The following is a 22,498-nucleotide window of genomic DNA, read 5'->3' as shown; positions in this document are numbered from 1 at the left end:
CCTTGCTCTGTTTCAAAAAGAAACGGACCCGTTTAAAGCTCAAATGTGAGTAAATGAGTTTTGAATTATAATTTTTGCTTAAGTTCTCCCTTTAACAGATATAATGGAGGCTCCCATGCGGTCAAACATTTTCAGAAATAACTAATGCTTTCAAACACCGTCGGCATCTAGAAGCAGTGGAAATTGTCGGCGTAATTGTTGTTGTGTATATTCTGAACCCGATCTCACCATTCCGTCGACCCGTTATTATCTTTGAAAACACTGACGTGTGCCGAAAGTACAGATGCAATAACAACTGTTATTTTTGTGGGGTCAAAGTCATCGGGTACCCCTGCCGGAGGTGAGACGAAAGGGCAATTTTGGGAGGATGCCCAGCATCCTAAAGCCAGCTGCCATGGCAACACTGGCCACGAGCCCATTTGGGGCTTCACCTCTTCTGCGGTCCACGACGGGAGAGGTGAGAGATAAACGACAGCTGCCGAAGAGCTACATTCATCTCTCAACGAGGCCAGATGTGAATCAAGAGGGTGCAGACTTTTAGCCGAAGGAGCGTTCTAGAAGGACATACGTTCCTTAGTAACACAAGAACGAGGCATATTTAGGTCGAGTCCTTTATCTGTCAGACCGCATTGCACTCCTGACTCGACACATTTGGGCGTTAAAGGCCAAAGGCAGCTCAGGGTGACAGCCTGCAGTGCCAAAAGGCCTTTAGTAACACACTTACGCGAACAAGCGCAGAGCCATGCGGTAGGATGACGAACGCTGTGTGTGGACAGCAAGGTTTCCATTGAATGAATAGTAATTTGTTTGTTTTCTTAACTATCCTCAACTATCAAACTATCGTAGTTTAAGAAGACTTTGAATATAGTGCAGGGCAGGGCAACTGTGGCCCTCATAATTCACTTTCCCGCAGAGCTAAGCTCCAACTGTAATAAATATACCTGAACAAGCTTATCAAGGTCATCAGGATTGCTAGAAAGCTACAGGCTTATTTAGTTGGCCAGGCCCGCCGTAAAGCTTTCTTGCGTTCCTCGGAAGAAAGAACGTCCTGCGGATGTGTAATATGAAAATCTTTTTGGGTGAAGCATTTCTTTAACATCAAAGGCAACACGTATTTCTTCCGCAAATGACGTTTGCTCGCACAGCTTCAGGATCGCGTCCAAAGCTCCGCAGGCATGGCTTTGGCATCTGTTCTCTCTCTGCTTGGCCCCGCTCCACCTGACCTGACGAGAGCGAGCAATAAAGTAGCCACTGACACTGAGAGCAGCTGACAGGAACCGTTCTCAGGCCAAGGTTCGGGTAGCGGAGGCAGGGGATGCACATGATGCGAGTCAGAGCAAGCCTTGTAGAAACTGCATGTCCATTGACGACTGGCAGGTACTGATCTTGTGAAAAGGGTTTGATTTCAAAAAAGAACCTTTGAAGTTGGATTGTGTAAAATGTGTAACATGAAATGTTTGAGCAGGAATCTTGTGGTTGAGAATTTGCAGTAGGTATTTTTTGGTGCAACTTGGTGGCGAGTGAGTTACTTACGTGAGAGTGTTGAATGTCAGGTAATATTGGTTAGCAATACAACTGTAGAGCAGGGGTGTCCGATCTTGCTCCTGGAGGGCCACTGTCCTGCAGAGTTTAGCTCCAGCTTACCTCAACTCACCTGCCTGAAAGTTTCTGCCTAGAAAGACCTTGATTGGCTGGTTCAGGTGTGTTGAATAGGAGCTGGAGCTGAACTCTGCAGGACAGTGGCCCTCCAGGAGCAGGATTGGACGTCCCTGGTGTAAATGCATTTGATCATATTATTGAAATCCACTCCACAGACTTTTATGGGCAATCAGTGCAGAAAATTAATTTTGTGCAGGCATGCATATGTTGTGGTGGTCAGGCCAAAAAAAACGCTTTGAAATGTGTGTAGTTGAGAAACAGAATCAAAATGATCTGTGTGCTTGCTTGAATAATCAATATATCCTGAGAATAGAATAGGAGAGGAGAGAACATCACCTGCCCTATTCCAAACATCAGTTATGTATGTAGAGGGCCAAAAAAGTAAACTCAGTGTTGTATTGGGTGGGCTGTTATGATGGGTTATGTAATGGTTTGAGAAAGTGTGTGTGTTTGTTTTTTCACTTGACCTCCAGCAGTATTTCAGCAGAACATAAGAGGTGAGAATGTAATGAAAATCTGTACATTAACCTGTACACCTTGCTGCAGTTAAGTAACCTCAATGAAACACCCATCTTTAATGATTGACCTCTTTTGACAAATGATATGAGTTAGTTGGTTGAGGACTGTCCAGGAACATGATTGGGCACCTGTTTCCATGCAATGAGTGAGAATGTAGCTGTGTGATTTGAACAAACCTCCATCCCTCAGCACATGGTAAAGGGTCTGCACAGACCTGTGGCAGCAGGAAGGTCATTTATGCTGATCTAGGGCCCACTTGACGTTTACATCACAAAAGGGGAATGAAATGAATGTGTTGGCTGCTTCATGAGCGTACAGTGTGGTGAAGTAAAACAAGTTTATGTAGTGCATTTCATACCCAATGGTAATTCAAAGTGCTTTACATAGAAGGAATGAAAATAAGTGACAAATAGGGATGGCCCGATACCGATACTGGCATCGGGGATCGGGCCGATACTGTCCTAATATACTCGTACTCGTACTCATAAAAATTCGCCGATACCACGCACCGATACCACGTACATTTTGCAAAACGAAACTGGCCGCCGCGAGTGCTTTGTCGAGGTGAACTGACGCATAGGAAAGTATAATGTCGGCGGTTTGGGCTCATTTCAAGATAAGGGATGATGACAACAGCAAGGTGTGAGTTATGTTCAGCTAAGGTGTCGAGAGGAGGGAAAGAAAGTACATCGTTTAACACCAGCAATCTAATTAAACATCTGAAGACGCATCATAGATCTGATGGCCGAGCGCGCGCGCAGGCGGTAATGCACTCACTCTGTGTGTGCGGGTTACGGGGGAATAAAACGATTCGCGGGACTCCCGCAAACTAGAAATATCTATGAATAAAACATAAAAACTAAAAGATTTTTTATTCATCTCTTGCAGAAAAGCAACAAGAACAACTACAACAAAATAGAAACGATTTACAGGACAGAGTTTCTATTCATAACATGGTTACAGCGTTGAGCGATGTAGCCAATCACAGACATATGTGTTGATTTCTGGAACGCAATGGCCAATCAGAAGCATTTAAGATAGACTCTCCTCACCGCTCAAAACGGACTTTTTTGTTCAGTGCTGAATTCTGTATGCTGGCAAATCCTCTAATTATAACAAACAAAGTGTGGATATTGTGAAAGATTGATTGTGCAGTCAGCTTCATTGATAATAACAGAGATGTGTGAGATCGCGATGAACTGTCAGCTTTTAGGATTTATTAAGGGAGCCCACTTTGCGCGCATTCAGTCATGCCAGACCATGCACGCAGTAGCCTGCTTGCTTTTATGTTAAATTAACAGTGGTTTGTGTGTTAATACATTTATTATTTTACTAATTTTTATTTATTTTTAGACTTGTTAAAACAAGCAGAGAAGAAAATAAAAACAGTCTTCTAACCTGTGTTCTAAAATAGTCGTCTTCTTTTCTGGGAGCCTATTACTTTTGCGGTAGAAATATCGGTATCGGTACTCGGTATCGGCAAGTACACAAATGTAAATACTCGTACTCGTATCGGTTTGAAAAAAAATGGTATCGGGCCATCCCTAGTGACAAAATATACTAAGTCTCAGATGCAAAAATAAAGTTGTGAATGGTGTAATCATGAAGCATTATCAAGGTTTAGTACAGATAGCAAATGGTGCCTGTTATTAATGTGTAGAAGTTCCAATGTTGTTTGATCGGCCAAGACATGAACCACACTAAATCAATTGGATTAAAAGCTCAGTGAGAGATGTGTAATGCAGAGGTACAAGCATGACCTGTCAAAGGTATTCAGCTTGAATTCCCAGGGAGATCATTGTGCAGCTGATCAGATGGAAGTTGGAGTAAATGTGTTAGTTGTCATCCCCAAACCACCACCAATGAACTAAATGCATTTCCTATAGGAAATGCATTTATTTTCTTGTAAAGGTAAAAAAAAAAAAGAAATTACTAAGTATTAATACTTGGCACAGTCCCCTCTTCATCATTATTAATTCCTAACCCACACCACAAAAAAAAAACCCTCTTAAACAAACCTTGTCCCATATATCCCAACCACTATACATTTTGAACATCTCCATCACACCTCATTCAAGTCTGTACTGGGGATTTCAATGAGGAGATAAGAGATATACAAAATGTATAGTGGTTGGGATACATGGGACAAGGTTTGGTACCTCTAGTGCTTCCAATCTTTGTTCCCTGCCTGTATCCCAATTCCTATGTATAGCAATTAGGATACAGGGAACAACCATTGGAAGCACTACACCACCTGTGTTCCCAGTCAAAAATTCCCAGCCTTTCAATTGCTTGCTACATTAAACACCAAAAACAGCTTTTTCCATTAGGATAGCTTTTCCATTTCTTTTAGGAACTGACTAACAAGTGTCACTAATCTGAACTTAAACTCAGATCAATAACACCTACTGTAAAATCACCCAGTTCCGCAAAAGCTATCCCAATGGAAAGAAAACTTGATCACACATTTAAGCAATTTCCTTTAGGCTACTCATTCTTGACCAGGAGCACAAATACGTCACACCATGCTTCAACTCACCTGGCTTCACTTCCTCTCAACACTGAAACAAATTCACACTAAATGCAATCCTGGACAAACATTTCTACAGCCTCCAAGCACATCTCCCTCAAACAGCTTCAGCTCTAACCATACAAATGCACTGCTCAGCTTGACACTGACATTAGGACATGACAGTGTGCTGTCTGTTCTCACCGAGCAGCTGCCAACAGGAAGTGTCAGAAACAGACGGAGCGTGACCACTGCTGTGTCAGCGCTGCCGTGCATCAGCGTCCCCTTCCCTCTCGCTCTCAAAAACACACATTCAATAAGCCAGACACCTTTTTTTAACAATTACAGGTACATCTACTTTCATGTCCTGGGGAAACCAGAAAATTAACCATTTACACACAATACATTCACATTGATCAATAACAGACAGACTACTTGCCTTGGTGTTCATTCAATTTATATTCACATTAAGACATGCCAAAATCATTTACACATTCACTCTTTGCAAATCCCATGGTGTACTTGCATTATTACACATTTTTCTTCAGACAACTTACTGAGAAACCTACACGCATACTGTGCTACATCATACACAAGTGAGCCTCTCCAGACACAATAAATACAAAATCCGTGCTTGGGACACAGTGTATCTCAAACGCCTCATTTAATTGGTGAGCCATATTAAAGCCCTTACGTGAAACGCCGCTGCCACAAATAAAACCTGAGCTTCCCAAACTAAAAAAAAAAAGATTATTTTCATACATATTTTGACACATTAAGGCATCGGTTCAAACACATGGGCTCAGATGAAATCCCACACTGGGCTGTGTACAAGCTCCACATTAACAAATCTTTTTCTGGTTCACAGTACTTGCGCTCAAAGAGATTGTCATAATAAAGAACAGATTCATCAACATTATGAAACATCAGAAAAGGATCATTTCCAAAACCTCCTAAAATGTTCAATTCATTTCAAGTAAAAAAAAAAAAAATCCTGCTTTAAAAACATTAACTATCCCACAATTTTGATAAATACTTTTTAGAGATGAAAAAAAGGCACTTCTACAATCCTCCTCCCTCCACCTTCTTTAAAATGTAAAGGATTCCAATGCTGTCCACAGTCAAAAAGGTGCTGAAATCGGGCGACACGTGAATCTTCTTCAGATTGGCTCCCATCGTGTAAAACGTCTGCAGGGACTCTCCCGTCTCCACGCTCCACCACTGCAACAACAAAAATACAATGAGAACAATTCCCAGGGGGTCAAAGTAAGAAACTTACAACTTTTTACCAACAGCACAACATGGAAAACTTCAAAGGACCCAACACCCACACCAGAGGGTCTCCGTTCCCTACAGCTGCGCTCAAACGCTCTATTCCGGTCAAAAAGCAGCAACAGAAATGTTGCTGAATACTAGTGGGTTACAGTGCCTAAGCGGCACCGCTCTCGCTTCGGCAGCTGACAAAATGAGGCCGCCGTGCAGCTACCGGCCAAACAGTCAGCGGTGATGACAACAGATGCCTCCAACCGCAGTGCTTGTTTTTACACTCTCTGCGTGCAGATGCGCAAACACAGCACCCCCGACAGACTCGTTAATCACGCGGCCCTTGTGAATTAATGGCTCTCGTTTGCATTTAACAGGCTCGTTCTACACAACTTATGGCTTTGTGCTAAAATCTCACCGCCCTGATAGTCTTGTGCCCAGAGTAGCAAACCTCCAAAAATAAAGCAGTCAGAGAGGGACATTTCTTTTTCCCTTTCCCTGTTGGCCAGGCTTCGTGTCACCACAAACAATGCACAGAACAACAGTATGTAAAAAGCTTCATCACTTTCATCAAGCTCGTGTTTGTACACAGGTGATTGTTCATTCGCTCCAAATCAAACATGTCTGAGAGCCTCAAAATCGAATCATGTCCAAATAGGTCTTAACACACATTAAATCTTTCCACTGGATGAACATGTGCTGTAGCCTAATCTTTAAAAAGTTAAGGAAAGTTGCCGTGTAAAACAAAACCTTTGTACCGTACCCATGGTGCTCAGAGATCATCCGAAAATTAAATAATCTTTTGATGCTGGTGCATGTTTAAAAAAAAAAAAATACATTTAAAAGTCATTACCACGTTTTGCTTGCACTTTACGCTAATGTCAGGACACTGAATAATGAGTTAAAGACGACAGATGGACTTTTCTGTCCTATAAACACTTTTGATGCAAAAAAAACAAAACACCAAGCACATAAAACGCCTACAAATTCAGGGTTATGAGCTCTTTCCCAGACAACATGCTAAGAACTACTATTATGAGTAAAAGGAACAAGACCTGCTTCAATTATTCACCTGGCCAAGGTCAAGTCTCGTACTCTTATTTCTCACACAGTGTGTAGTGTAGTACAGTCTACAGACACACACCTAATCTTGTTCTACTCTTCTCCAAATGAATGATTGTGCACCTTAAATGCAAGCCAGATGACAAAAACCATTGATTTGTAACAAAGGCCACATTGTCCTCGGGTTGACGTGTAGCATCATTATGCATTTAGCAAAAGCAGACTGGGCGGATTCAAGAAGTTTCTTTGAGGTCTGGATGAGTCCTGTCCACTCTTGTGCAGATCTTTTCAGTGTCTCAATCAGGAGAACGAGGGGAAGACATCAGATTGGTCAGCCGCTACATGACATTCAGTTGGTTCAAGGAGAGTGTGTTGCATGAATAAGTACGGGGAAGGGGGGGAGTGACCCATTTATGATTGATACAAGTCATGAACTGTAAATCTCCTGAGAAATAACATTTCCACACACAGAAGCTGACAGGGATGGTTGAGGTCTGAAGATCAGGGGTTGGCTGTCGTCCTCTATACCCTTGGGTGCCTCACTCAAGTTCGACCACCTCCAGGGTCAGAGGAAGTGGATACAGCAACCCTGTTACTAGTTTGCTCTCCTCCCTTGCACGTTCTGGGTTACAGACCGCAAACAAGGCTGGGCTATCAAAACCGTGTACAGTTGCCGGACAAAGTGGCATACATTTTTATTTTGGCAGTGAAACGGTTTCTAATGAAATGGGATATTCAGACCCAGGGAACAGATAGGACCGTAAATTAATTATTTCCATACTGCACTTCTGCTCGTGTCCTCATTAGCAAGTAACAAAAAATAAATCAACAAAATAAAAGCTTGCAATATTGCCATTACAACCATTTTTGGACCAACAACCACATGGGATTCTTATGTTTGCAATTATCACAGCATCTATTTTCATACAGCACTTTTAACCACACTCACATCTGGAGCTGGAGAGAAACAAGAGGAGAGCCCACCTCAAGACTTCAGCTAAATTATTCATTTAACACCTCAAAGGCTAAAATATTGATGCAGACACCGAGATAGTGGAAATAAAGGAAAAGGGACTCTTTTACTGTCCGTCTTTGTACTTTTAGTCCCCTCTCTCATTTCACTGCCTGCGGTGTGTGGAGGAATCCTCCGCTGGCATCCACACACACCACAGTATGACAGAGTACGCCGTGGTGTCGGCCCTCCGCAGCATCTTTCCCGTGTGAACACGCTTTGACGGGTCATCTGCCGGGTGTCAGGGGCCAAATCGCTGAGTCACGGCACCAACGCACGCGTCTGCCAGCCCGAAGCTAAACATTCAGATCACTTTCAACCAGATCCAGTCAAACTTTAGTCATTATGGAAAAATTCTGAGAGCAAAAATGTGTAAAACGGTACATAGGCCATTGAGAGCAAATGTCTACCAAAACAAAACTTTTCTCTCAAAGTCAAACATCTGTTGTTTGACTTTGACTGACTTCAAACTCCAACTTGGTTTATTGAAAATTAACAAACACCCAGCAACTCTTTCAGTCCCTGGCAAATCCATTCTCCCTTAGTTTCTCCTTTCAGTCACTATCTAATGAATGTCAGGATGGCTGTGAACGCTGTGCAGAAACAAACAACAGTCCTGACAGCGGGACGAGAACAAGTCCATCTCCCTGGCTCGGTTACACCTCCAGACCCAACGGCCCCAAGTGTTGCTACCGCTTCAAAACAAATGGCTTTTCTCACCATTGTTCAACAGTAGAAACAGACAAAGGAAATAAAGAGTCTCTTATTAGCAGGTGAATGCTGTTGTGGGACTGCTGTGCAATAAACTGCTGTGATATAAGAATTCTGTCTGGTAAAGGGTGAAGGTCTGGATGCCCTGGAGCTGATGTGTGTGAATTACTAGGAGTCTCCAAACAGCAGCCAAATCCTCCAGAGAAGAAACACTATACGTGTGTGTGTGTGTGTGTGTGAGAGAGAGAAATAGAGCCAGGCAGTGTGATTTAATCCGTTTGAGCCTCTTCCTCAGTAAAGGTGTAATATCCTGTCCTCCAGGAAATATTTCTGTCTCATGCAAAGGAACAATTTGTCTCACACACCCACAGCTACAATAACCAATTGTTTATTATGAGTGAAAGCTAAATGAAGAGAGGCCTTTATAAATCACTGACATGCACAAAACATTTACCTCTCAGAGAAAAGGCCAAAATGAGTTAGCCAGACAAAAATGGATGCAGACTACAGACATCCTGATGAATGAGACTGAAAGGGAAAAGTATAAAGAGACAGATGCCCTGCAGATTTGTCCTCTGTGTCTGTCCTCATTGAGACAGGACATGTCCTGTCTCCAGTCCACAGAGAACGATTGCGAGTTTAACGACTCGTGCTACATTTGGTTTCAGTTAGCGGTGTCAATATACAGGTACTGACAATAATTGATATAAAAAAAATCCAAATGCAAATATGCGTGTTCAACTTTGGCTGGATGCAACCGATTGGTGAGATTTGCGACTTGCGGTCAGGGACAAGGTGAAAACAGAAAAGTGAAGTCAGATACTTTTTCCTTTCCATAGTGTTCGCATATCAGAGATGAAGCAGAATAAATGCTATTTTTGTCATATACAGCAGAAACACTTTTCACTCACTACATTATGCACTGCCTGTATGTACAAGAATAATGTTCAACAAACCTATACTATTTTAATTAAACTATTAATTTTTTTTTTTTAATAATAATTATAATAATAAAAGCCCCACTTTGTTATTTTGATAAACTGGACAGTATAACATTACAATAACATTAAGAGCTTTTACTGTGAGCACTAGTGGAATTGAATGAATTTCACAAACACAAAACATGTGATTGTTGTCATCCGTGAATGAACCCAATCGTGAAACGGCAGTGATCCCAGCTGGAGCTGTACTTTGATGTCATAACGTCACTGTCTGACTTGAGACGCGTCAACGCCACATGACTAGCTACTACTGCAGCTCAAAATCATGGAGGACATGGTAGGCGTAAGCTAGACGCACTACCTGCAGCCAAAGAGTCTGCTTGCCAGTGTCAGGGTAATAAGACGAATGCGTTTGACAACCCAGTCTGCAGGAAGTGCCAATCAACAGCAAGTCATTTTTGTACACTTTTGTAGTTAGTTACAAACTCTCCACATCCCTACGCACGTTTTCCTGCAGTGATTCATTGCGGCTGAGAGGCAGATCACCTCAAAGTGAATGCAGAGAGCTGCCATGCTGAACAAGCTCGGGCATGGCGAGATAAACAAGACTCTTCCTGCTGCCCGAGTGACAAGCCAAACCCAGAGTTTAACAGAGCAAACCATGTCATTACATTACTGTTATACATTTTTCTTCTTTCGCTCACATTTTATTTACACAATTGGTGACAGAGGACAAGATTGGACTGGATTTGAACTTGCACCACTGCATGAGCAACCCAACTCTATGAAATAAAAGCAAATTATAAAATATGGAAAGGAAATAAGTCCAGGGATCATTTACACAAGTAGGCTAATTGACCAAAAGCAATCCATCCCAATGAAAAACGGTAATCCCTCAACATCCTCTCGGATAGATTACCGGATCCTGCAGGCGACGTAAATTCTCAAATCCGAACAAGTGCATCTTCAGCAGGAAGTGCAGCGTAACGCGTCACATCTCACACACACCTCCTTCGTGTGGTCGTAACAGATTTACAAGCAGGTTTGGTTGGGTCTGATGAAGAGGTTTGGCTGGGGATGTGGAACCGACGCACTCGATGATTAATTTATCATTTGATATTACAGACAGCGGGATCCTGAGTGAGAGGACAGTCGGTGATCAATCAGAGCTTGTTATCGGGTCTCCGACGGACCCGTCGCTCACGCGCTCGAGCAGAGGGTCAGCGTGATGCAGACGCATTTGATAAACTGACGGATTGATGTGAGATGAAGCATCATTACGCCAGTGACACTTACACAATGTACAGACGGCTCAGAGTATATTAATTAAGTCGTCGCGATGTGTGATGGATAATGGGTGACATCGTTGATGGAAGTTAGTCTCGCTCTGTTCCTGACATAATGTGCCTCTGTGACATGAGCGATTGGAGTGAAGTGTCTGCCTGATAATACAGATGAAATGGTGATGACAAAACAAACTAGAGAGAATGGAGAGACTTCATCCTGTTAGGCAAGGCTGCACTTTAAAAGTCACAAATAAAACATTTGCGGATTTTTGCTATATCTCAAAGAATGCAAGCCAGTCAAGTATTACTTTTGCTCAAATAATGACTAAATTTAGGGCTAACAAAGATTTCATTCAACATGGCAGGGTTTCAGATCAATTCAAATGTTTACCTCGTAAATTCACACTGTTCTTTTAGGAATCACGCTACAGTGGATTCACTTCAGTTTCGATTGACTAAATTACGAACCAGTTCTTTTCAAATGAAAAACAAAAATTTTACCCAGCCCTAAACAATAACCCCACATGCAGCTTACATTGAATTAAGAATAAAAAATAAAAATAAAAAACACTCGGTGACAAGTAAACCCAGAATTGTTTGCTTGTAAACAGCAATTGCATCTATATATATATAATGTGTGTACCTTGACATATCCGCCAGTAGAGACGAGTACTGCGTCATCAGGGGAGAAGTGCAGGTCGGTCACCCATCCACCGTGGAAAGAGTCCATGGAGTCCTTAGTGTCCCGGGAACAGATCTTCAGGAGAGCTCCATCCAGCATGCTCCACAGCTTAAATACACATAAAACCATACAAAATTAATGTTACACAAAATCAATCAAAATTCATATTATACTGCACAATATAAAGTAGATCCACAAAGTGTTTTTTTTTATAATGCATCAGTGTTTCTTGTACGAATTTGATCAGAAATCGCTTGAGAAAATAAAACATGCCAAATGCAAATATATCCATTCTAAAGCCTGATTTACAGATATTACACTGTGATGTGCACGTTTTGCACTTGTGTTTCTCAGTGGCAGTAAACAGCATTAAATAGAAATGTGAGCTTTGAAAAACAGCACCACAGGCCATGAATTATAACATCACAGCATTTCTCACTCTCTCGGTTTGTGGTTCTCTCACTTTCCCCATTTTCCCCTTTCTCTCTGCAAGCAGCATCTTTAATTGATGAGGTAGAACTTTCCCCCAGTGCTCAGAAGTGTAGAGACAGAGTTTGGCAGAAGTGACCAGCAGGGAATGCTGACTTTTGAGAATTGTGCCATCGAAACGTATTTGTCCATATGTCGCTTATTTTAAGATCTGCATTAATTCCAACATCTTCATTTGCTCTCAACATGGCCATAATATCCACACATTGGGTCTCATTCATGAAACACGAGCAGAACAAATTGTGTAAATCGTGTGTAAAGTGGTTCTGGCGTAAATTTTCGGATTCATTAAAATGTTCGTATTTTCCAAATGTTAGTTGGTACACAAGAAGTCTACACCTGCTCCCAGCCACGTGTAAATAGTGCGCTTAACACCCGAACGTTTTGCTCATTAATAAGGCTGCATTTTAATTCACCTTAATCGGGTAGCCTACATATTTGCACAGCATTTTGAAAAAAAATATTATATATAGTAATTACATACGGTTTTTCTTATTATGAGAGCCAGTAATAGCATCTGCGATGGTGGTCCTTCTCCAGTTTGAATACTATTTTTCCGAAGTGAACTAATTCGTTTTTTGCTCTCAAGCTTACAGTTTTTCTCAATTGTTTACACACAAATTCTTGTACTTGAGACACAATGACCACAACATGTAAGTCATTCACCAACCCCCTGAACCAATTCTGCTAAACTACAAGCACAATTCCTGCTTCACACTCAAATTGCAGTTCTAAAACACACTTTTTTCAAAACACTACACACAATTCTCTGCTTTTGGCACAATTTTCATGCAGAAAATATCTTGTTTTCACAAGGAACACACTGCCATTCAAATATGCATACTGACTCAGCACAAGGGCAAACACCTTTCACACAGTTTTACAATTAGCAATCAGAGCTTTAGCATAAAAGACCATAACTGTATACAGTAAATGTTTCTGTTGTTTTGTATGTAGACCACTGTATGTGCAACTTTGTGTTGGTTGAAATGTACACTGTGTACATTGTTTTTGTGCGAAAAATAAAATACACTCACCTAAAGGATTATTAGGAATACTGGTTGAACTGAATGTCAGAATGGGAAAGAAAGGTGATTTAAGCAATTTTGAGCGTGGCATGGTTGTTGGTGCCAGACGGGCCGGTCTGAGTATTTCACAATCTGCTCAGTTACTGGGATTTTCACGCACAACCATTTCTAGGGTTTACAAAGAATGGTGTGAAAAGGGAAAAACATCCAGTATGCGGCAGTCCTGTGGGCGAAAATGCCTTGTTGATGCTAGAGGTCAGAGGAGAATGGGCCGACTGATTCAAGCTGATAGAAGAGCAACTTTGACTGAAATAACCACTCGTTACAACCGAGGTATGCAGCAAAGCATTTGTGAAGCCACAACACGCACAACCTTGAGGCGGATGGGCTACAACAGCAGAAGACCCCACCGGGTACCACTCATCTCCACTACAAATAGGAAAAAGAGGCTACAATTTGCAAGAGCTCACCAAAATTGAACAGTTGAAGACTGGAAAAATGTTGCCTGGTCTGATGAGTCTCGATTTCTGTTGAGACATTCAGATGGTAGAGTCAGAATTTGGCGTAAACAGAATGAGAACATGGATCCATCATGCCTTGTTACCACTGTGCAGGCTGGTGGTGGTGGTGTAATGGTGTGGGGGATGTTTTCTTGGCACACTTTAGGCCCCTTAGTGCCAATTGGGCATCGTTTAAATGCCACGGCCTACCTGAGCATTGTTTCTGACCATGTCCATCCCTTTATGGCCACCATGTACCCATCCTCTGATGGCTACTTCCAGCAGGATAATGCACCATGTCACAAAGCTCGAATCATTTCAAATTGGTTTCTTGAACATGACAATGAGTTCACTGTACAAAAATGGCCCCCACAGTCACCAGATCTCAACCCAATAGAGCATCTTTGGGATGTGGTGGAACGGGAGCTTTGTGCCCTGGATGTGCATCCCACAAATCTCCATCAACTGCAAGATGCTATCCTATCAATATGGGCCAACATTTCTAAAGAATGCTTTCAGTACCTTGTTGAATCAATGCCACGTAGAATTAAGGCAGTTCTGAAGGCGAAAGGGGGTCAAACACAGGATTAGTATGGTGTTCCTAATAATCCTTTAGGTGAGTGTATATTTGTTACCGTGTATTTGTGTGTTCTGAGTATAAAAACAATATTCTCAAATATTTTACAACACACTTATAAAAACAATATTCTCAAATATTTTACAACACACTTATGTATGTACTGTCTGTAGTAAGTGTAACACTGAACAAAAAAAAGGCCTAAGTCATTATGATGAATGGAGAAGAAGTGTTTTCCATTCATCATAGTGTTTTACATTGAGCACATCAGTGTTCAACTGGTTCTTATAAATGTCTATTCATATGATGGTTTGTGTGTGTCATTTGAAAACAAAATACCATTTTGAGAAGAAATAACATTGTTTTGAATGTAAAGTTTCATTTTGTAGGAGAATTGAGGGGTTTTGCCCTTTGTGTGTGTGTTTTTTTATTTGTGTGTAGAGTTCTGAGAATGAGGCATTCTTTCAGAAAATGTGTGTAAACAATCAAGAAAAACTGTAATGTCGAACCATTTTCTTCTCACTTCTGGGAATGTTCGATTAACAGATGAAACTCCATTAACTGCATCTGTAATATGCTGCCAAGCTTCCTTTTTTTTTAGGACCCGATACGCCACTATGTACGCTTGAAAATAAAATGTGGCGTTTTGAATAAACTTCTGATAATAAAACTTCACTTTCTGCATCTGAGAATTTTTTTTTTTCATTCGCATTCATGTCATAATATGATGCCCATTGCCCATATATAGTTGTCAGTCGGATTCAATGGGCGGGATTTATGGTAATTGAGAATGAACGTGCACGCGCATCCCATTTACGACTGATTGGAATTCATTAACACACACACACACACACACACATTTCACTATCACATCTGACGTTTACGAAGTATTTGTGAATCAGGAGAAGAGTTTTCGGGAAGGTCTCTTTACGCGCAAATCACTCGCATATTTACGAATGTTTCATGAATGAGACCCATTCAGTTTCAAAATTCACCATAATTGACAACCTTTGCCAAGAAAACTTCTTTACAACCATATTTAACTACTGACCCTACTGAAACTACTGTCCCTTATGCATGCGCCGCTGTTATTAACTTCACACCAAGCATGTTTAGAGAATAATTGAGTTTCCACAAAAACATTTGTACTTTTATGGAAATGAAAAGTGAGGGGAGCACAGCTATCAGGAACACAGACCGATACAGTAATGTGAAGACTTTTTACAAAGATCTGAGAGTAGCTTTACTAGGATTTACTACCAAACCAGTTAATTGAGAAGAATTTAGAAAGCGTCCATTTCTTTTTAGAAATTCAAACTTAAATGTAAAAGTTAGTCTGACCTGACCTCCAAAAAAATCAAGTAACACATTATACCAAAATCCTTTTGAAATCAGGGGCCGTATTCACAAAGAATTTTATCTTACCTCTAGGAGTACTCCTAAATCGCACTAAAATATTTTAGCTAGGAGTTTTCTCTTAAAAGTTATTCACAACGCCTTTCAGACCTACTCTTAGTAAGGAAAAATGACAACTCCTAAACTAAGAGTGAGTCTTCGTTGCTATGGATGACGTCAATTCTCATGCACGAGCTTCCTCGCAATGATCACGGTGATTGGTTGTTAGATGACAGGGCCATCATGTGGAACAACACAGACGCAACAAATCATGGAATTACGACATCTAAATATGTCTGTGTCCTACACAAAATAATAGTAGTAGCCTAATGTCATCGAAATGCATATCATGTTTTTGCAGGCCCCAGTGAAGTGTAATTCTAAAAAGGCAGAGAGAGATAAAAAAAGTCGTGAATTAAATTAAATTAAATCAAGGTAGCCTAATACCCTAATGAAAACCGCATTAAGACACTTGCATTAACACTTTGCATTAACACATTAATTGACATCCTATTAGCCTAAATACTACTTAAAGCAAGGAAATGTTGCTCCTATTGAAGTAATGTAATAGTTGAATGACGGTGGATTATGAACTCGCCAAAACTGAAAAGAAAGCCCATAACGCAGATCAGTTATGGTGTGTTCACACCGAACGCGAATAGAGCGTCAAATACGCGTCTATCGCGTCTGGTTAGACGCTTGAACATTCGCTCGAGTTCAAAATTTTCAACTTGCGCGGAAGACATTCGCGGCAAACGCGTCGCCCAATTCGCGTCATTCGCAACGCCCGGCGCGAAATCATGCATCTATTCGCGTCTTTGCATTGACTTTGTATGTAATCTACTCAAGCAAATAATTAAATTCGCGTTCGGTGTGAACACACCATTACTGCTGCTGGCTCAGTTGGTGCTGAAAAAAAAAAGATAAATGGGAAATTCGGCACTGGGATATCAAGCAAAACACATGGGAGAGGATTTGTTTGCAGATCAATGCAGCATTCCCGCTCGTGTCGCGGACCCCGGACGACTGCGAGAGGCGGTGTATGCGCTAGAATCCTTTGTGAATAGGTCTTAGTGAGTTAGGAGTCCTCTCGACTTCTTTTAAGCTGTCCCAGACTTAGGTGCTACTTTTAGGGCTAAAATGCTTCGTGAATTACTCTTAGTGAAAAAAATTAGGAGTCCTAAAGTTAGGAGTGACACGCCCATTATTTTTAGGAGTTGCTCCTAAATTCACCAGTTAGGAGCTACTTTTAGCCTTAAAATTCTTTGTGAATACGGCCCCTGATCAAGGCCCCGATCAGATCTTTATACCTTAACACAGATGAAACAGTTTCAAGTAGTTGAAGATTTTATTCACCCTTATTTCTCCATTGTCATCGCCCGTTGCAAGTCGCTTGTTGTCCCAAGAAAATCTGCAGCTACGGACACAGTCCTTGTGTCCCTTCAGCAAAAACGTCATCTCCCATGAGGCGCTGCTCCACACCTTAGGGAACAAAACCAGCAGTTATAAGCCATTTTACTGCATAAACTGAATGGGAGCAAAACTGAACACCGTCTGCCACACTGCTATTTTGTGTTGTGTAAAAATCTAATCTCATTGAGCGATCACTTTGTGAGAAGATTAATAAATCTAATAATAAATGGGATGGGAATGCCTCAAGGTTGAGCAAATATCATCAATTTTCATTTTTGGCTAAACTGCTGCTTGAAATATTTTTTGTCCTAGCTCTAATTTTAGACAATTAGTCATTGAGGCGGGTCCATTTGGCATGAAGGATTTTTCTGATCAGCGCTCCAAATTCACATTGCCATCCTCTCTCTCTCTCCGGTCATTGAGAAGGTCTGGCAGACAGACGTGAACATGGCGTCTCATTAGAAAGCTCTTCTGGTAGAAGCGGTGTCTCACAGATTGAGAGAACTTGATCTCATCACACTCTCAGGCGAGCAGGCTGGACTCTGACCTCCGATACCACAAACAGAAGACGCTACGCCTTTGTACCGCACTCACGTAGAGTTAATTAGCAAGTATTTGGCATCGTTAACGCGAGCACCCTGGGCTCAGTAAAAATACTCCAGATAGTCACCTAGCCCTGTCCTTACACCGTACCAACACAGACAGGCACCCACAGTAAACAAACTAGCGGTGTAACAGGAGCAGGTGTTTGCACAGTCGGAGCCCAGGAACTAGACAGAGGCAGGTGAAGCTCTGACACTTTAAGGTAAAGAATATCTTGTCCCGGGACATTAATCTGATGTATGCATTTGTGCCCCTTTTCACTGACCTTAGCAGTCCTGTCAGCCGAGGTTGTGGCAAAGAGCCATCCGTCAGAAGACACGTCACATGACAGGACAGCACCCTTATGACACTCAAGGTCTTGCTGCATCTGCCCTCTGTTCAAATCCCAGACCTGCAACAGAAAGAAACAGACTACTTTTGCTGAAAATGCCAAGAGATACATTCCATGACCCGTGATTTGATTACATGGATTATAGTTTGTTTTAATTAAAAAAAATGAAAACTATCCATTCAAGAAACACAGCATGAAAGGTTGCTAGTTTTAAACATTTCTGTATTTCCCCCTTAAAATAATAACTTTGTCCCACCTCAGAGGATTATATCCAACAACTGTAAATCATGCAATATTAATACAATAGTAAAAAAAAAAAAAAAAGATTCAAAAAAGGAATTGATAATTTTGGTTAAAAAAAAAAAAAATAGTCAATTGTATTTGATTTACCAACCATTATTTATTACTAGAAAGTTACACAACTACAAAAAAAGAACAGAAAATAGAAAAGCTCATAATTTACTTTGACTTCCTAACAATACAAATCAATGAGTTAAGCACCTCTTTTCATGGAACAATTGTTGAAAAAGGCCATCAACTGAAAAATCTTTTTTTATGGAACACTGTACTGTTTGTTATAAAATATTTCTATTTACATTAAAGATAACGATGTGAATTTTAAAAATGTAATTAAAATAGCTTCCACTCACGTTGGCAACATCTTTGCGTTAAAAAAAAAAAAGATGTTGGAAAAAGTCCGTTTTCACATCACAATAGAGAAGAAAAGACAATTATAACTTCAGTTTAAAGGAACCGTATGTAAGAAATGATTTCTTAATGTCTAGTGACATATCAGGGCCATTTTGTGATTAATTGAAATACATGTTCATTTCAAATACTTATATCACTGACAACAGTAGTCCGGCCAGGATATTGTCATTTAAAAAGTGAAGTTGCAGCCCTCAACTGATGTTGATGTTGTCATGTTGTGTTTTGGTCTGATGCACCACCCTCCACCTATCTACCAATCACAAAGTCAATAGTGTTGCGGCATCCGGGTTGCCAGCTCTGCTGTAGTTACCACAGCTGCAGCTACAATTGTGTCGATAAAAAAAAAAAATGTCTAACGTCTTACTCGTTAAAAATATGTAAAACGTTGAGTAAAATGTCTCTCACTTAGGACAGCAGGCACCTCATAACTGAGGTCTGAATCAGGCTGAAACAAGTGAGAGCAGTACAAGTGCTGCCTCAAAATAAACATTCTCTACCTTTTGGGCTATGCACTAAGTTAGTGTTGGTTTGGAAGCACTAGGTGCAATTCCACGGTAAAATAACTTTTTCTAACGTCCATAACACCAATGAAAAGCACATTGTAGCCTATGATGTAAATAATTTGTCCCCCTTGGAACGTTTTGTAGCCTACTTGTTTAACATGCAAGTTCTACAGCCAAAAATAGTCAAATGACGTAATCTTTCACATCACATATTTTAGCGTTATGGACGTGTACTGCGGGGTAAGTAAAAAAATACAGCTGGTCGCTTTCACTTATAGCGTCAGCTAAATGAATAGCTGTATCTTTGATATCGGTTACACACAGTGACAGAGGCTTGTGCTTGTACTTGTAACGGTGGTATCTGTCATTAACGTTAGTACAAGTTAGTAGCCTACATTGTTAGAACAGTAGCTGTTAGTCTGTCACATACGAGCGTACATCTTTACGATTATATTTGGCTAATCGCCATTAGTAAATTTTTGCCATATATATTTACTTTGCAAAACATCTCTCATGAAGCATAAACATAATTAACAGGAAAAAAAAAAACTTACTGTGTAGGACTCGTCACTTGCCATTGGAAGCTCCTTGTAGCAGCCTACGTTCCTGCTGGATCCTTTAGCCTATCTGGCAACCTCGAGTCAGGGGGGAGGGGGAGGGGATACACCACTCTACAGTAATTTGAAAGTGATTGCAGTACCAGTTTGCGCCACAATCTTACATACGGTTCCTTTAATGCCCACTTTAAGCATCTCAGGTCCAATTTTGAACCCTATTTGTGAAAAGTGGCAGGAAGTTGTGGACCATGTAAACAATTTTTTCCACGGAGGCCCTGACTACAACTGGGGTGAACTGTAAACACCTACTGCCAGAGATCTTGAAGCAGTTCACAAGCATTTAACCGCATGCATCACCCAATTATTACGGTTGACTGCCTTCAGTCCATAATTTGGCCTTGATAATGGTTCTTACTAAAAACGACAGTCAATAGAAACGAGCTAAATGAGGCCTTCACGTCATCCTTCACACTCTGCATGTGCTTAAATGAAATTCAGAAAAAGAAGAGAATTGAATGCAGGATAGAAGGTAGAGGTTGCAAATACCTTAACAGTGCCATCAAACGACCAGGAGAATAGATGAGGAGAGGAAGAGGAGTTTAAAAGGTGGAACTTCCTGACTGGCTCCTTATGACCCTCCAGCAGCAGACACTCACCTGTCCTCCACTTCCACACCTGCAGACAGGCAAATGTTCAAACTTTCATCCTACTACATCCTAAAGGTCTTGATGGTTGTCACTATCCGTTCTTGCAGAATTTTAACAGGCATGCAGCTGTTTACAACCATTAATTACTTCAGTTATTCCCCTCACTCTTCCTCTCCTTGTCATCAACACAATGAATCAATGAGCCCTGTAATAACCCACTGCCTAAAACTTCTCAAACTAACAGAACAGCTGCAGCAGGAGTTTGCGGGCATGTGGCGTAATTACTGAATTGCACCTGCAAATCAGTGTTGTCATTCAACTGTCCTTACAGCCAGAAAATTATGCAAATAAAAAGGTTATACTAAAAAGGTGCAACATCCAAACACACAAAGTAATGTCTCTGTCCACACTGAAACTTTGCATAAGATGAAGGGGAAAAACAAAAACATTTCATATAAGCAGGTGTTTTAATCTGTGTTTTTATCTTCAACATATTCAAATAACCACGAATTTATTCCCTGATAGACAATTCTTTGCATTTGACTATGGCCCTGTCCCAAATGGAACCCTGGGCCCTTGCGGTCTTCCTCAGAGTCCACACTTTCATGAGGTAATGCCACTTTGACTGTCAGGTAGAAGTCTGCTGTGAAGCTCGCTTTAGTGTCACTATCGGTTGCAAATGGGGCATTCGCGAGCACCCTTTTGAAACCTAAAATGGTAAACAGGACATCCTACTACTTGTGGACTTACAATGGCCAATTGGCCACTGCATGTCTGTTAAGTCCATAAGACCACAAGTGTGCCATTTGGGACAAGGTCTATGATGTTGCATGTGTAGTTTAGTTATTTAGAGTATTTTCCTCCCATGATCTCAATTATGAGAAACAGCTGCAAGTGAATTACCCGGACAGTAGCGTCTTCTGAGGATGTGATGAGGGTTTCACTGTCGTCAGTGAACTGACAGTGGTGAACAGTCCTAGTGTGACCTGAGAGCTTCACCGTTTTTCCAGATGGAACCTCAAACACCTTCAGAGAATGTAAAACAAATTAAATTAGCAGTGCATAATAAACCAAATTGCCATTGCATTTGTGATTACTTGTGCTCAATTACGCACTGCTCCAATGTTTATTAACTACAACTAAAATTTAGGAAAACTTAAAAAAAAAAAAGATAGCAAAGTTCAGAAAAAAATAAAACATACACTTGGGAAAAAAAACATATGATGAGATGATAAAAATGGCTAAAGAGGAGAGGGGTGACGTTGATATGACAAAAAAAAATCCTTAAATCTAAGGAGAGAAATTAAATCAGAGAGAATTAAGGCTTTTTTGGTAAGGAAAGCATTATGTAAAAGACTACAGATAGTTGTACCCTGCATTGACCTCGAGATAACATTTAAATATATAAACCACTAATGACAAATCAATCTCAAACTTTGGCAGTTAATACTATACATCGAAGCGGTTTATAAGAGCACACTTGAAGGTGGGTCAGTTCGCCCCTCTCTGTCAGGCATTCAAGACCAACAGACTAACTATCGGCCCTCTCTGCTGCCTCTAAAACTTAAACACAAACTTAAAGCTGCCTGGGGCTACGGGAGCACGGGCTGTGTTTTAAGTGTTTAAAACAGTTTATTTATATTTTTATATTTATATTAACCATTCATGATTTCTTTGAAATAATCGCTGGAAAAAAAAATATCAAATGTCAAATGTGAACGGCCTATAATACATTTCACACATACACTTCCACTCACCATACCTGCACTGTACCTGTCTCTAGCCCTAGTCCCAGCACAAAATCACGCTGTAAGTTCAGCAGCTGCAAGGTTCTCCATCCAACGTTCTTCAGAAACTGTCTAACATTCACTCTTCCTGTCTGCGCACACAAACACAGTTCTCATCTTTCTACTACAACTCTTAATTGGTCTGGGATCTCATTGATGCCAGGCTCTCCTTGGGGGTGGGGGGAGAACCTGCAAGAAATGCACCATTACAGACTAACTGCATTCACAACACTACAATTGCTTTAGTTGTGGGTAGTTAGTACACTTGCAATGTTTTGCTCAGTAGCCATTTGGCGCCCTCTGATGTTTCATA

At 40.9% G+C, this 22,498-nt stretch overlaps 1 protein-coding gene across 2 annotated transcripts in view; it reads right to left on the bottom strand.

Moving 5' to 3' along the window:
* Positions 1-5,734: 5,734 nt before the first annotated feature.
* The window catches only part of apaf1 (apoptotic peptidase activating factor 1), a 33,270-nt gene continuing 16,506 nt past the window's right edge, over positions 5,735-22,498 (bottom strand). The window contains exons 22-28 of one of the 2 annotated variants that reach the window (XM_056237242.1): positions 22,161-22,277; positions 21,302-21,424; positions 20,298-20,426; positions 17,915-18,040; positions 16,990-17,115; positions 11,606-11,752; positions 5,735-5,908 (exon numbers count right to left, since the gene is read on the bottom strand). In XM_056237242.1, coding sequence (XP_056093217.1) covers positions 5,750-5,908; positions 11,606-11,752; positions 16,990-17,115; positions 17,915-18,040; positions 20,298-20,426; positions 21,302-21,424; positions 22,161-22,277 — 927 coding nt within the window. In that variant the 3' untranslated portion in view covers positions 5,735-5,749. The remainder of the gene's footprint in view (positions 5,909-11,605; positions 11,753-16,989; positions 17,116-17,914; positions 18,041-20,297; positions 20,427-21,301; positions 21,425-22,160; positions 22,278-22,498) is intronic. The other variant, XM_056237243.1, reaches the window with a different exon arrangement.

Source organism: Rhinichthys klamathensis, unplaced genomic scaffold, assembly GCF_029890125.1.
Source record: "Rhinichthys klamathensis goyatoka isolate OS25496 unplaced genomic scaffold, OSU_Roscu_1.1 h1tg000485l_1, whole genome shotgun sequence".
In the NCBI taxonomy this organism is placed as follows: domain Eukaryota; kingdom Metazoa; phylum Chordata; class Actinopteri; order Cypriniformes; family Leuciscidae; genus Rhinichthys; species Rhinichthys klamathensis.
This window is presented reverse-complemented; position numbering and strand designations above follow the sequence as displayed.